At 41.8% G+C, this 13,944-nt stretch overlaps 1 protein-coding gene across 1 annotated transcript in view; it reads left to right on the top strand.

Annotated features, from left to right (window-relative positions):
• The window catches only part of PLXNA2 (plexin A2), a 451,224-nt gene that overhangs the window by 418,516 nt on the left and 18,764 nt on the right, over positions 1 to 13,944 (top strand). Inside the window, exons 24-25 of the mRNA XM_056844100.1 lie at positions 860 to 1,019; positions 3,665 to 3,768. Of these exons, the coding sequence (XP_056700078.1) occupies positions 860 to 1,019; positions 3,665 to 3,768 (264 nt within the window). The remainder of the gene's footprint in view (positions 1 to 859; positions 1,020 to 3,664; positions 3,769 to 13,944) is intronic.

The raw sequence follows: 13,944 nt of genomic DNA, 5'->3' as shown, positions 1-13,944 counted from the left end.
CATGAAGCCAGTTTGGGCAAGTACAGTTCTATTAAGAGCTCTCTCAGCTCCACCTATCTCACAGGGTGTCTGTTGTGGGGAGGGGGAGGGAAGGTGAATGTAAGCTGGTTTGAGTCTTCCTTAAGTGGTAGAGAAAGTCGGCATATGAAAACCAACTCTTCTTTCAGTCAATAGTACAATAGACCTTTTTCAGGGTGAATCATCCTATTGTGGCCAACTCTGAGCATAATCAAGCAGACAGGCTTCTTGAGGAAACAAGGGGAAGTCCTTGCCAGGTAGAATGGAACATCACTGTGAATAAAATTAATAGAAAAATGATTCTTACTGTTTTATACTAATTGACCACTTTCAGAGATAGGACAAATCCTCTTGAATCTTTGGTTAAGTACCAGCTGGACATAGGCATAAATTACTTTAAGTTAAGTCTCACCTTCAGTCTCAAAACTTCAGACACTGAGGTATCATTGGATAGGTGTTTATTCATAGCTGAAGAGACAAACCTGACTTTTGAAAAGACTATGTGTTCAATCCATATGAAATAATATATCTAATTTTCATACACCAGAGTGAGAAAAGGCTGCAGTATCTGTACATTTGCCAAACGGTGTGGATGTCATCTGCTTATATTCCCAGGCCTGGGCCTCCATGTGCTGTTTGTGAGACAGCAAGTGATTGTCCTCTTTTTACAGTACTGTCAGCATCCCAATTTAAATAGCACTAAACTGTAGGAATTCAGTAGCTATTAGTGAAGATTACATGGTTAAAAATGCCTCCACATTATGATAAAAATGTTGGTTGGTATTTTTTTTTTTTTTTTTGCTGGAATCAGTTTGATATTATTCATATCTCCCTTTTCTAGATCTTAAACTGTGTGAATCCCGACAATGAGAACAGTCCTGAGATTCCTGTGAAGGTGCTCAACTGCGATACAATCACTCAGGTCAAAGAGAAGATTCTGGATGCAGTATATAAAAATGTCCCATACTCACAAAGGCCACGAGCTGTTGATATGGATTTAGGTAGGAGCGTCCTTGTCTTATGAAAAAGGAGAGGGTTTGGGGGAGAGGGAATGATGCCAGGATTTCCTTTTGAGATGTTTACCATATTCAAGGAGACAATGGTTCATATTTTGATCAAAGTAGAGTAAAACATTGATTAGGATTAGGGATGTTGAGAAGTGTGTTGTGAAGATGTTCAGCTGGAGTTGCCAGCTCTGGATTAGGAAATAACCTGAAGATGCTGGAAGTGAAGGCTGAGGAGGACGGGGTTTGGGGAGGGGAGAGACTTCAATGGGGTATAATGCCATAGAGTCCACCTTCCAAAGTAGCCATTTTCTTCAGGTGAACTGATCTCTGTAGCCTGGAAATCAGTTGTAATAGCTGGAGATCTCCAGCCACCACCTGAAGGTTGGCAACCCTATGTTCAGTGGGCAAACGCACCATTGTCAACAGCTGAAATCACTCATGAAGTGAGTGTCAGATCTCCTTGACTTACTGCTTTCCTTGTTGTTTGCTTGAACAGCATGATAAACAGAATTGCAGCTGCACAGTAGCAATGTTGGTGGAGCTTCATTTCCCTCTACCTTGCAGGTGCTTTTGTGCCTGCACAGTTGGTGAAATCAATTATCTCCAATGATCAGGGATGGTTAAGTCCAGAAAGTAAATGATGCTGGGGAGGGGGACTGCAGCACCCATAGGGCTGTGTGAGAATTTACATGCACAAAATAACACTGCCTTCGATAAACATCAAATGGCAAGACTTTTTTTAATACACTATTTATAAATAGCTGTGGTTTACTCACTCTTCTTTAAATCATTGGAAGGCCTGGGAGATCTAAGAACATGTCTAGCACTGTATTGTACTGTTTGAAAATATGGAAATTAACCCTCTAAATAGACTGGAGCTACCAATGAACAATGAAACTGCCTGATGAAAAGTTGACTATCTGCTCTCAAGTGGTGAGCAGAATGTGAGCCAAGCAGACAGGAGCTCAAGCAGATTAGGAATAAGTAAACATAGCAAAGTAGTGGCCAACAGAATTTGGAGCGGCGGATGCTGATCTGGTGAACTGGGTTTGATTTCTCATAGCTTCACGTGAAGCCTGCTGAGTAACCTTGGGCTAGTTAGCTCTCTTAGAGCTCTCTCGGCCCCACCCACCTCACAGGGTGTCTGTTGTGGGGAGAAGAAGGGAAGGTGATTGTAAGCCGGTTTGATTCTTCCTTAAGTGGAAGAGAAAGTCAGCATATAAAAACCAACTCTTCTTCAGGTTGAATGGTAAGATTTAAAAAAGAGTGGGAGATCCTTTTCTCTTCCACTTCTTTATTTGTGTTTTCTTTTGTTTAATTTTTGGCCTGAAAAAGAGTTCTGCTTAGTTCCTTACTCCTCTGTGCTGTTTTAGGCTGCTTTCACAAACGTTGAATAATGCACTTTCAATACACTTTAGTGATCATTGGCAACTGGATTTACACAGGTTGTGTTGCAAACGATTGCTAAAGTGCATTATCCTGTGTGAGTGAAAGCAGTTTTAGCTGGCCTTAATAAAAGTATTACACTACTGTTTTTTAATTGTTTTTCTCTGTTCGCCAGCATAATTGCAATTTCTATATGTTTATAACAAATATGTGTTAAAATATATGTACAGATTATAGTTCCTGTACATATACAGGGCCGGAATTAGGTTTGATGAGGCCCTAAGCTATTGAAGGTAATAGGGCCCTTTATATGTCCAGCTGTCCTTTGTCAACAACAAATTGTTGCTGTTTTTTGTGTTGAATATATGCTATATGGTAATTTATGGACCTAATAGGTATCTAAAGCCATTTGCACATAACAAAATATGTATTTTATCAAAGTAATTGATATTTTAGGGATAAAACCAGTGATATTTTAGGGAGCAGGCTAGCTGGCGGGGCCCATTACTTACATCATAGGAGCCTACACAACACAAAACACTGTTGCTGTATGTAGGTTTTATTTTATTTGTTTTTTATCTTATATTTTGGAAATGTACATCCAGGTTTTTTTTTTCTTTAAATTTTTTTGGGGGGGCCAAGAGAGTGGGGCCCTAAGCTATAGCTTGTTTAGCTTATACGTAAATCCGGCACTGTACATATATCATATATTTATATATGTTTAACCTAATATGGAAGGTTGGGGAAATAATTCAAAAGCTAATCCAGTGTTTGAGCCTGTTAAATCAGATATTGCCTTCCTTTGCTGTCCCTAAAATGTGTAGCCTTTTGAGATTATCATACAACTCACAGACCAATTTTGCAAAGCCCCTTTAGGAAGCCTTCCATTCGAGTGCATGAAGGCAAACTGGTTTCTGCAACTTCGATATGATAGACATACAGAAATCTCACTGCCTTTACAACTTTAGGGTTAGTTGTATTTCAGTTGCATGGAGCCAAGCTATAATAAAAGTATCAACTGTACTTGTGCACAACTGAAAAGGAGAAGATTTCAACCCACTTCAGAGAACAAAAAAGTCCTAAATTTAAATATATGCTGAAATGTCCAAGACAGAGACAGAAAGAGATCTTGGCATATAAATCGGTATATAAAAACCAACTCTTCTTCTTTTCATGTTCTTAGAAGTCATTTCCTATTGAGAAATCTATTTTTGTGTCCTTGAGTGCCTTATATACTCTTGCTTGCTCAACAGAGTGGCGTCAGGGCCGAATAGCACGTGTGGTCCTTCAGGATGAAGATATCACCACCAAGATTGAGGGTGACTGGAAGCGGTTAAACACCCTGATTCATTATCAGGTAAGCAAGCAAAACCTAGCATGTAACCTGCAGCAGTCAGCTAAGCAGAAGGCAAAGCAAAAACAGCATTTAATTCTGCAGCAGCTCTTCTAACAAGACAAGCAGGGAGGGTTGCATTCTTATGATAAATCAGAATAGTTCAGTGTGTTCACGTATTAAAAGGGAAAATAGCTCTGACATACATCTCACAGGAACAAGCAGAGCTGAAAATTGACTAAATTAAAAATGCCAGTCATGTTTGCAAAACAGACAGCATATGCAGAGGAGCTGAGCTCCTAGCATTAAGGATGTGAAAGCCCATGTAGTAGCTGCCATTTCAGAGAACTAGGGCTGGAAAGTGACAGAGGAATGCAGCACCGAGGGGGAGGCGGAATCTGCCATGGGCTGCAGATTACGCAGCTGAATGGAGCAATAGTCAGAACAAATGTCGCAGGATATCAGACTGTACAGGCAATTGGTTTTCCACTGATTCACAGACAAGGCCTTTGTACAGCTCAGTTTAGGACGACTGGCCCATTGCATATGCACGGTTTCCATACCAAGAAAAACTGGGCTCAGTTCCCTGCTCGGCCACAGAACCAGTCTGACTTTCAGCAGCTTACTGAAGTTGCATTCTCCCCTTACTTTGCTATATGGATTACATTGTTCTAAACAAGTGTAAACAAGAAAAGGTGCACCATCTGGAAAGGTGTTAATGTTGCTGTGCTGTAGTTTTAAAAGTATGAATGGACAGCCAAGCCCATTGGCTTGGCCAAGTCTGGGGTTCTACACAGGAAATGGGTGTATTGGAATGGAACCGCATGAGTCCTAAGTGAACAGAATTCCAAACAGGAGATGAGTTGCATCAGAAATCTGATGTCCTTTATCATCTCTCCCTGTGAACTTTTCATTCATACTCACCTGAACCTCCCAGTTAGCAATTTTGCCAATTATTTATCCAGAAAGGGTGGGATGTTTATTCTTCTCAGCTAGATGCTTTGAATTTAGTGGAATACGGGTGGATGATTTTTATTAGGTGTGCATCAGACCAGGAGATCATACCAATGGATATTATTAGTCCTTTTGATCCACAAAGTCTATATTGATTACCTTGGGTGCAGTAGCTTCTCAAACAAAACACTTTGTCCTCCAGTTACTCCTTCAGGGAAGTTTTTCTACTTTTGATTTGCCTTACGTTTAATCATACAACCATTTTGGTGACCTCTACCAATCTCAGTATTTAGCCACCCACAGCCCAGAGACAGTAATTTCAGGTTTTTGAGGTGGGGTGGTGTTTCACAGTTCAGCTCTTATCTGATAGAGCAGTCCGCAACCATATTAGAAGAGAAGTTTATCTTTATTCTCTTTTACTTGCGCTGTAAGGCCCAATAAACACACTGATTGTGTTTGTGAGTCGCTGATTGTGTCTCAGCTGCATTAATTTTTCCTTGGGGTAAAGAAGGAGACTCATAAGCAGAAGCTTGTTGATAGGTAGGTCAACTCTTTGTCTTCAGCTCTTTGCCCCATTGGACTCTTTAATCATCCAAATCTTTACGGAGGGAAAATGCTCAGAGGGTGGCCTGATGTACTTACATCTCTGACACTAAGCAAGTCTGTGACTAACCAGTATCTCAGTGAGAGGCTGATTGGGAACCCTGTGAAAAATACTGTTCGCTCTTTGTTTGGCCCCTTTAGCTGTGAAGACGTCTTCCAACCATTTTTTAGCCGTGGCTTCCAAAAACCCTTTTAAAGCGATGCTTTTTCTAACATTTTCAAATTCTTGATACATTGCTGGGAATACCTAGTGTGGTAACAGCCACAGTTCTTCCCTGGCAAGAAGCAGAGAGTGATAGCTTATTTTATGTGTTATCCCTGTATCCTGTAGAGCTTTGGGGAAGCATCTCCAGATGTACCCAGATGTTTTTGTTTTTTTACTGCTTGTGTTAGCCCTGATACAGCAATCGGTGGCACTATATCCTGTTCCTTTGTAATACACGGGGAGCTGGAGGGGAGGCAAGATAGTCTGTTCACAGTTCTTGTTATTTTTAGGTTTGGGGAACTGTGCGCTGGAGAGGGGGTACATCTCCCATAGAACTAAATACAGAAGGAAAGTAAAAACTGATCTATGAACTGGTGGGGCACTGCTGTAAGGAAGCGGGTAGTTTTGCCATTTTTCTTCCTTTTTTGTTTTTTTATAGAGCTGCCTGGGCATTCCACAATGAAACAGTACAGCGAAGGGCGCCAAGCCTCTAATCAATTGGGGGGGGATGAAAAAAAGGAATTTTTTAAAAAGATCACAAAGCAGCATGGCAAGCTGTTGTATTGTTCATCACCGTGCTCCAATTGGTGACCATGACAATCACACAACTCCAGTTCACACAGCAGCACTCGCTTTTGAAATCGGGGCGCTTGCTGGGGGGAAAATGGCACTTTCCCTGGGATAAAACATTGCAGTAATTGCAGCAAACAATGTTATTTCCTTGCGACAGGGACGCTGGCAAGGGGGAAGATGTTTGGATTTCAACAACAATAGAATAGGTACTTTTTAAACAGATTGATCGCCTGAGGAAGCTGTTAGACAGTGTGGTCCTCCTTGTTCAAGCTCTGATACAGCTCTCTATCCTAGGCTAATGCCATTAAGTGCAGTGGAGTCTCATTAAGGACTGGTGCTTATAGTTTGATTCCAGGCCATAATGGGATTCACTTCAGGCTGTGTCCGTGGCATAGCATCCTGGACTTTTGTGCTGTCGTTACCATTTTGGCTGCAGCGCGAGGAGGAATTATCTGTGCTTTTCTGAGCAGGATGGACATAGCAAGATGTTATAACTCATTCTGGATATCTTACGATTGTGCAGATATATCTTCCGTAGCCAACAGCGTGATGGCACTTAGCTGTGAAAATTGCACAGGCCATATGTGTTCTGGAGCTGGGAATTTGTGCTAATGTGCCAGAATGGCCTCAGGGTTGCTATCAGTGGTACAGTTTCTGTAGGAGCGCTTCTACAAGTCGTTCCTGAAAATCATAACAGAAGGAAGACTTTGCCCACAATTCACAATGAGTCAGTCATGGGAATGCTAAGAAATTTCTGCAATTCTTGATATAGGGTCAGATTCAATCAGCTTTTCTGCTGGTGGAAAAAAAGGAGGAGGCATCCTCTTGACCACCTAAAAAAAGGATATTTTGAGACATGAGATCTCTATGTACAATTGTTGTTTGAGATGGGGCAGACCTTTATGGAGGGGAAATAAGTGAGACAGAGTAAAAATCCAAACCATATTCTTGTTTGGCCAAGAACGTGGTATACGTTTTTTAATTTGTTGGAAGCATTTCCTAGAATTAAAACCATAAGGAGCTATGTCATCCTAATTGTTAGTAATTGTTTCAGTGGTATTTTTCAAGGTGTAAAGTGCACTTCCATCCTTGCAAATACCCTGTGAGGTAGGTTAAGAAAGATCATGTCTGGCCCAAGGCTTTCCATTTAGCTTCATGGCACTAAGTAGAGTTTGAATGTTTATTGCCTGTCAAAACTCAATATATTCTCTACAGGGTTTTGTTTTTTTATGAAGTCGTAGTCCTTGGTTTGCAGAGTGGGATAATACATATGGGCTAAGATGTTATAAAGCCACCTCAGCTGTCATTAAAGGGAGTGGAGGGGATTTTCACAAGCAGTTAAAGTGACTAAAAAGCACAAATTCCTTTCACTTTAAAAATCTCTACTCAGTTTCCATTTAAAATGATTAGGAATCCAGTATCCAAATCCCTTTGATAATTTGGAGAGTTTTAGCATTATTATACAGCCAGCATTATCACCCACCGTGCTAGGATTGTATCTAAAATGTAATTTCTTTCCTTGTACAAATGAAGGAGCCATGCCATAACAGCAGCCTCTCTGTGAGGGCCTGTGTGCAGGAGCGTGCCTGGGGCAAGCGTTCCGGGATGCTAGTATTCTGCTGTACTCTCGGATTGTCTTTAAAGTTAATCATCCTGTTGCCCCCACTGACAGTAATAGTTGTTTCCATTTCCTGAGTATGAAAAAACAATAATTTGCTGCCGAATGTGCATATTCTGTTCTCAGCATATACCAGATAATAAAGCAGCCCAAACAGAGATTAATATGCAAAAAGAAGCTGGCCCTTTCTGCATCAGAAACCTTGTCAAAGTTGTTATTGTGCAAAAACTTTCAGTAATTTGAATTCGTTCTCCACAAATTTTCTTTTTGGTTTCAGTAATATCCTTTCCAGTTGTAATCTTTGTTATAAAATGTTCATTTTAGTAATAGAAAGTTCAGATTGGGAAGTTCAATGAACATAAATATTATCTTAGGTGGTAGTTGTGTGCCCCCTGTTTACTATACAGAGCTGAATTGATGGAAATTTATTGTTGCAAGGAACGAGAATTTCTTTCCACTTGAAACAGTCAAGCACTTACAGCAAACAAATATTGTTGCTGTGAAAGACCCGTCTGGGAATTCTCCTAGACCAAGCACTCCTACAGAAATCTTAGGCAGCAGCCACTACCATAAGTACCAGTTATCATCTTGAAGTGCTGGGTTTATATCCATTGATCTTGATTACCTTAGCCAGTAACTCTTTCCATGCAACCCCTCTCCCCATGTACTCTCACACGGGGCCTTGGTCCAAGTCTCTTCTCTTTATCAAAAGACTATACCAAGTCTCTTTATCAACAGGTCAGTTTCCACTCAAAGATCTCACAGCATGGGGCCCATGGACCCTCCCTGTGACCAGTTACATAGTCATAAATGATTTGCTAGTTCTCCACAATTCCCTTGGGCTTGGAACCATGGTGGTATGCAAAAAAAGCTTCTGCTTAATATGTTTTTTATATTAATGGTTAATTCTAACTGGATGTATTACTATATTTGATTTTGCTGTATTTTTTTATTCTTATGTTGTGAATCTCTCTGTGGACCTAAATAGGCTATGTAGCAGAATATGTACTTTAAAAAACTCATGAATAAATTTGGTGGTCCTCCATTTTTCTCCTACTTTATTGACCACATTTCAGGCCTATGCAGTACTTTACAACACCAATCCCTCAATTGTTTAGTTCATTGTTAGCAGTAGAAACACGGAGCTGATCCAAAGTACTATGAGTGATAGATATTCAGCTATTGGAACAGTTTCCACCTTTCCCAAGGTATAACTCCTTTTCAGCCTCCAAAATTTGGTCCCTGTGGTTTGCAGGACCTCCAAAACTAAACCTGGATTCAGCACTGAGAGCTGGCATGATGTAGTGGCTGAAGTATTGGACTAGAATACTGGGAAACCCAGGTTTGAATCCCCACTTCTACCATCACATACTCTCAACATGACCTATCCCACAGGATTGTTGGGGAAAGATGGAAGAGGGGAAAACCATGTTCTAAGCTGCTTTGGCCATTAACACATGGCTGATTTCGCTTTTGTTTGTCCCGGTCCTATCTCACTCTTTCGAATCTCACGTTCAAAGAATTGAATGCATGGGGAGAGAGGACAGGGACAAACAAAAGAAGGGCAGCAGCCACCCTATGGGACCCACGACTCTCTCCCCCCTCCCTCAGCTTTCCTCCAGCACCAGTCTGCAGCCAGGAGCCCCAGCATAATAGACGGAGCAGCAACGGCGGCACCTCCTTCCCAACCCCTCTCTCTCCCACCTCCGCGCCCTCCTCCTTCACTTCCCTCCAGCATTAGCTGTTGGAGAAAGGAGGATTTTTGTCCTTGCAGGTCTCCTAAACTCAGTATCAGATTTTTGTGAGACTTATGTTTACCGTATATATGTACGTTTATATTGTATGATAAAATGGGGCACACCTTCCTTTGGGGTGGGCCCATATTTCAGTAGGGCAGCAAATGCTTTTCATGCAGAAGCCCCTGTGTTTAATCTTTTGCATCTCCAGCTCAAGGATAAAAGGTAACAGGTATTGGGAAAGGCCTTTTCCTGCCTGAGAGGAGAACTTTGACAACTAGGCAAGATGGACCAATGGTTTGGTTCTGCATAAGGCAGCATTTTGTGCTCATACGTGCAAAAGCCTGTAGAAACTTTTCTAATGGAACAGCCCTCTGAATACAGATGCAATCCAAACACCACATCATGTATTGTTAAGCCCCAGACAATAGAAACCCACTAAATTCCCATTTACTCTTTCTAAGGATCAGCATCCCCCAGGATGCCAATTCATTGCAGATTAGGAGTCCTTTCAAACATACGCTATGTATTACCAATTGCAAAAAATAAAGCTAAAAAATGTAAGTGTTCTGAAAACAGATCGAAATACTCAAGATGATTGGAGGGGGAAAATATAGTTTTCACAAATGCGTCTTTTTTGTAAGAAAAAATGACTTGCTCTCAATTTAGCATTGAACAGTATATAATTGCATGTGTAAGGTTAATTCCAAGGCAGCAAACCACGTCAATGGAAAGCAGAAAGAGAGATTAGAAAACTATTTCCAATTATAAATTAAAGACAGGGAAGAATGAGCAATACAGAAAATGAAACCCAGATGCCTTATCAAGTGGCTCTTTCTCAGTGTTCGAATCCCCTTAACATAAATATAAAAGTTAGCCAATCTTTTTTGTTGTTTCCTCACATGATGATTAAAAAAATAAGAATTAGGAAGAAACTCAACAGAATCACAGCTGCTTTTTCTGTGAAATGAACCATGGGGGCTTGGGGCAGGTCCAAAACAAAAGGGGCTAATGAGTATGAATGGGGCATAGTTTAAAGACACAAGTGTAGAACTGGCAGGTGGAACCCATACTGAGAACCAAATTACATGTTACATGGGAGGTCTATAATTTCTTCAGGACCATAGTTGACCAAAAGAAAGAGACTGTAAACACAACAGGCACAAATAGAACCAACTACATCATTTTTTTTCTTCCCAGGCTATTTCCCCAACAGAAATCCACCCTTTTTAGCTAATACATAGGAAAGACTGGTACCCATGTTAGGTAGGGTTGCCAACCTCCAGGTACTAGCAGGAGATCTCCTGCTATTACAATTGATCTCCAGCTGATAGAGATCAGTTCACCTTGGGAAAATGGCTGCTTTGACAACTGGACCCTATGGCATCAAAGTCCCTCCCTTCCTCAAACCCCGCCCTCCTCAGGCTCCGCCCCAAAAACCTCACACCGGTGGCAAAGAGGAACCTGGTAACCCTAATGTTAGGGTAACCACAGTTGGGTGGATTGGCCATTGAGCTTTCTGGGAAAAGCCCTGATGTGCCAATGATCTGTGGGGCCACCCCCTCCAAGACTACCCTTCCTCCAAGTGAGGAGACACTCACCTTGCACAGGGCAGCCCTGTGTGAGGCAGGCAGGAGCCGCCACCTCCGCAAGCATGTGCCCTCATTTTGCACAGGGTGGGTGGGCAGGAGCTTCCGTGAGCTGCTGCTCCCTGCCCCATGCGAGGTGTGCAGGAGCCACTGCCACAAACTGCTGGTTCTCACCCTATTCAAGGCTAATCGGAAACAGTGGCCCCAGCCACTGTCACCACCGTGAGTTACTAGTCCTCATGATGGGGGGCAAGCCTGATTTACCTCCCTCCCTCATACTTCCCCACTGGGGGACAGGGACCCTTTTTAGGGGGGGTCATGGCTCAGTGGTAGAGCATCTGCTTGGCATGCAGAAGATGTCAGGTTCAATCCCTGGCATCTCCCATTAAAAGGATCAGGTAAATAGGTGAAAATCTGTACCTGAGACACTGGAGAGCTGCTGCCAGTCCAGAGTAAACAATACTGACCTTGATAGACCAATAGTCTGATTCAGTACAGGCAGTTATATGGGTCATTTTTGCCTCCCAGACTGTCCCTACTAATAGTGTACAGAAATGGAATGGGGGGAGTTACAATAAGGCTTTCACTCGGCATCACAACCCCATTCCCTTTGCAGCTGCTCTTTAATGTTAAAGATAACGTCAGGAGATGCTGCTGTGGATCTTTCATGTAGTATAAACTTTGGTCCTCACATGGAGCCCATCTGTTGGTGGGGTACTGCTAACAAAAATTGTTTTGTGATTTCCTTTCCATGTGTTATAGTGTTATGTGATTCTAGCAAGAAACAGGACATGCTGTACAACCATATAGCCCAACCTGCATTCTGCTGCAGCCCCATTAAACATTAACTATCTGGACTTACTTGAATTGTGATCAAAACGAAGATGCCCATCCATTTCTCCTATATCTTTGGGATATAGGTTTGGAGGGATATGTGTGGGATGGAATGGAGAAAAGTATCCGTCTTGCATCAGAGGCTATTTTATCTGACAGATCTGCCTAAGTCTTGGAAACATGGATGGAAAGTTCGGAGGTGTTTGACAGTTTCCCTGGCGTATGTAAATGGGATATTGTTGGCTAATAATTTGAAATACTGGTCTAGCCCTGCTTGGAGGGCTGTGCAGGGGGTGGGGGGATCTCTTTCTTTTGGTTAACTACAGCTCTGAAGAAACTACCTAGAGTTTCAAAAGCCTGGGAGTGATTGCTTTTGTGTGTGAACTGCCTTTTGTATTCCAACCACTGGAATTAGACAAAAGTAGCAGCTAATAACATCCTAAGCAAATAATATGATTGCTGATCGTTCCTTCTAGAGATTTATAAATTGGCTAAAAGAAGGTGGAGGGGGGGAACCATCAGAGGAACAAAGTGTTGTGTTTGCCAAATATAAATATCCCATTCTTCCTGCATGTCATGCTAGGCCTTATTGTTAATAATAATAAATAACTTTATAAAATAATAACATAATGAAGGGCTTCACATGCCTCCATGCATTAGTAATTATTCGCCGTTGTGCAGTAAGAGCTTTTTGTAGCTTACTACACTGTGTACTATTGGTAGATTAAGCTTTTATCGCCTTATGAATTCTCTCGTCACCCCTGTGAGTGAAGCTGTGGGCTGAGGCCTGGGAATGTTGAAGGTACAAATTGCAACAATTATGTGTCTTGAAGGCAAGCAGGATGAAGGAATGGAAGGCACTTCTGCACGGTATAGTAATGAAACGAGTAAAGAAAAGAGCTGTGGTATCCTAAGTCCAACTGATTTATTGTGGTTTGGGATTTCATACATAAGAAACTACTTGAGATCATCTCTCAGGTGCCACAGCACTCATGGTCATTTGATTGCAGCAGTTATCAGAACTGCCCCCCCTTTGGAATCATCATAATCACCATCATTTTAAAAGAGATGATTCCCATTATACAGAGAGAAATACAATGTAGGGTTGCCAGCTCCAGGTTGGGAAATTCCTGGAGATTTGGGGATAGGGCCGGGGTGGGGGTGAGGAGAGGGAGATCATTGAGTACATGATACAGTCCCCCTTCCAAATCAGCCATTTCCTCCTGGGAAACTGATCTCTGTTGTCTGGAGATTAGTTGTAATTCCAGATCTCCAGGTCCCACCTGGAGGTTGGTAACCCTAATACAATGTGAAAAGCTAAGCAGGCTATACGAGGGAAATGTTAGAGCAGGGGTTCTCAGATTCTGTGATAGGAAGCCTTCCAAAATCACTATGCTTACCATTTCAGCCTCTCCAAAGAGAAAACAAAGACTCTGGGCTAGGACAAACATTTTGTGAAATTAAAATGTTTCTCTCATAACAGTGAACTTTACTGGCAGTGAACAGAAGGGGTGGGGCTCACAGAAAGGAGCATCGTACTGTACTTTTAGATTAACAATTCTTAGAGTTGTTCTGTAATGAAACTTTGGAGGATGCTGCAGGCTGGTAGGGGGGCTAAATCTGTACACTAGACCCAATACAGTGTTCAGTCAAGCCTTGGACAGCAGAAAGGTTGAAGAGGCTAAGAATGCACCAGGATCATGCAGATCATGGAGAAGGGAACCACTAGTTATCCTAGGAATTTGTTTGTGTGAGAAGGAAATAATGGTGAAAGAGAGTAATAGACTCGTCCCAGCATTTTAAATGTTAATGGAGACTGCGGAGTTATTTCGTTTAAAGAGATGTGTTAGGACGTGCTAAGACATGCAGAACTGATCATCTCAGAATGTGAGGAATGAACAAAGGAAATCTGCAAAGTCGTATTGGAAATATTATAGATATAAATGATATGAGGATACACTAAATTTCTGGAAATTCTAAGTATACAGTTTCAATCTCTGGTGACTACCCCGGCCATGTTCCAGGTTTATATCATAGTTATCCCTGGTGGCTACATTTGGGAATTGTTTACTCCCATACATACTAACT

Source organism: Euleptes europaea, chromosome 2 (genome assembly GCF_029931775.1).
Source record: "Euleptes europaea isolate rEulEur1 chromosome 2, rEulEur1.hap1, whole genome shotgun sequence".
Taxonomy (NCBI): Eukaryota; Metazoa; Chordata; class Lepidosauria; order Squamata; family Sphaerodactylidae; genus Euleptes; species Euleptes europaea.
Note: the sequence above shows the minus strand (reverse complement) of the source record. Positions and strands in the feature narration are given on the sequence as shown.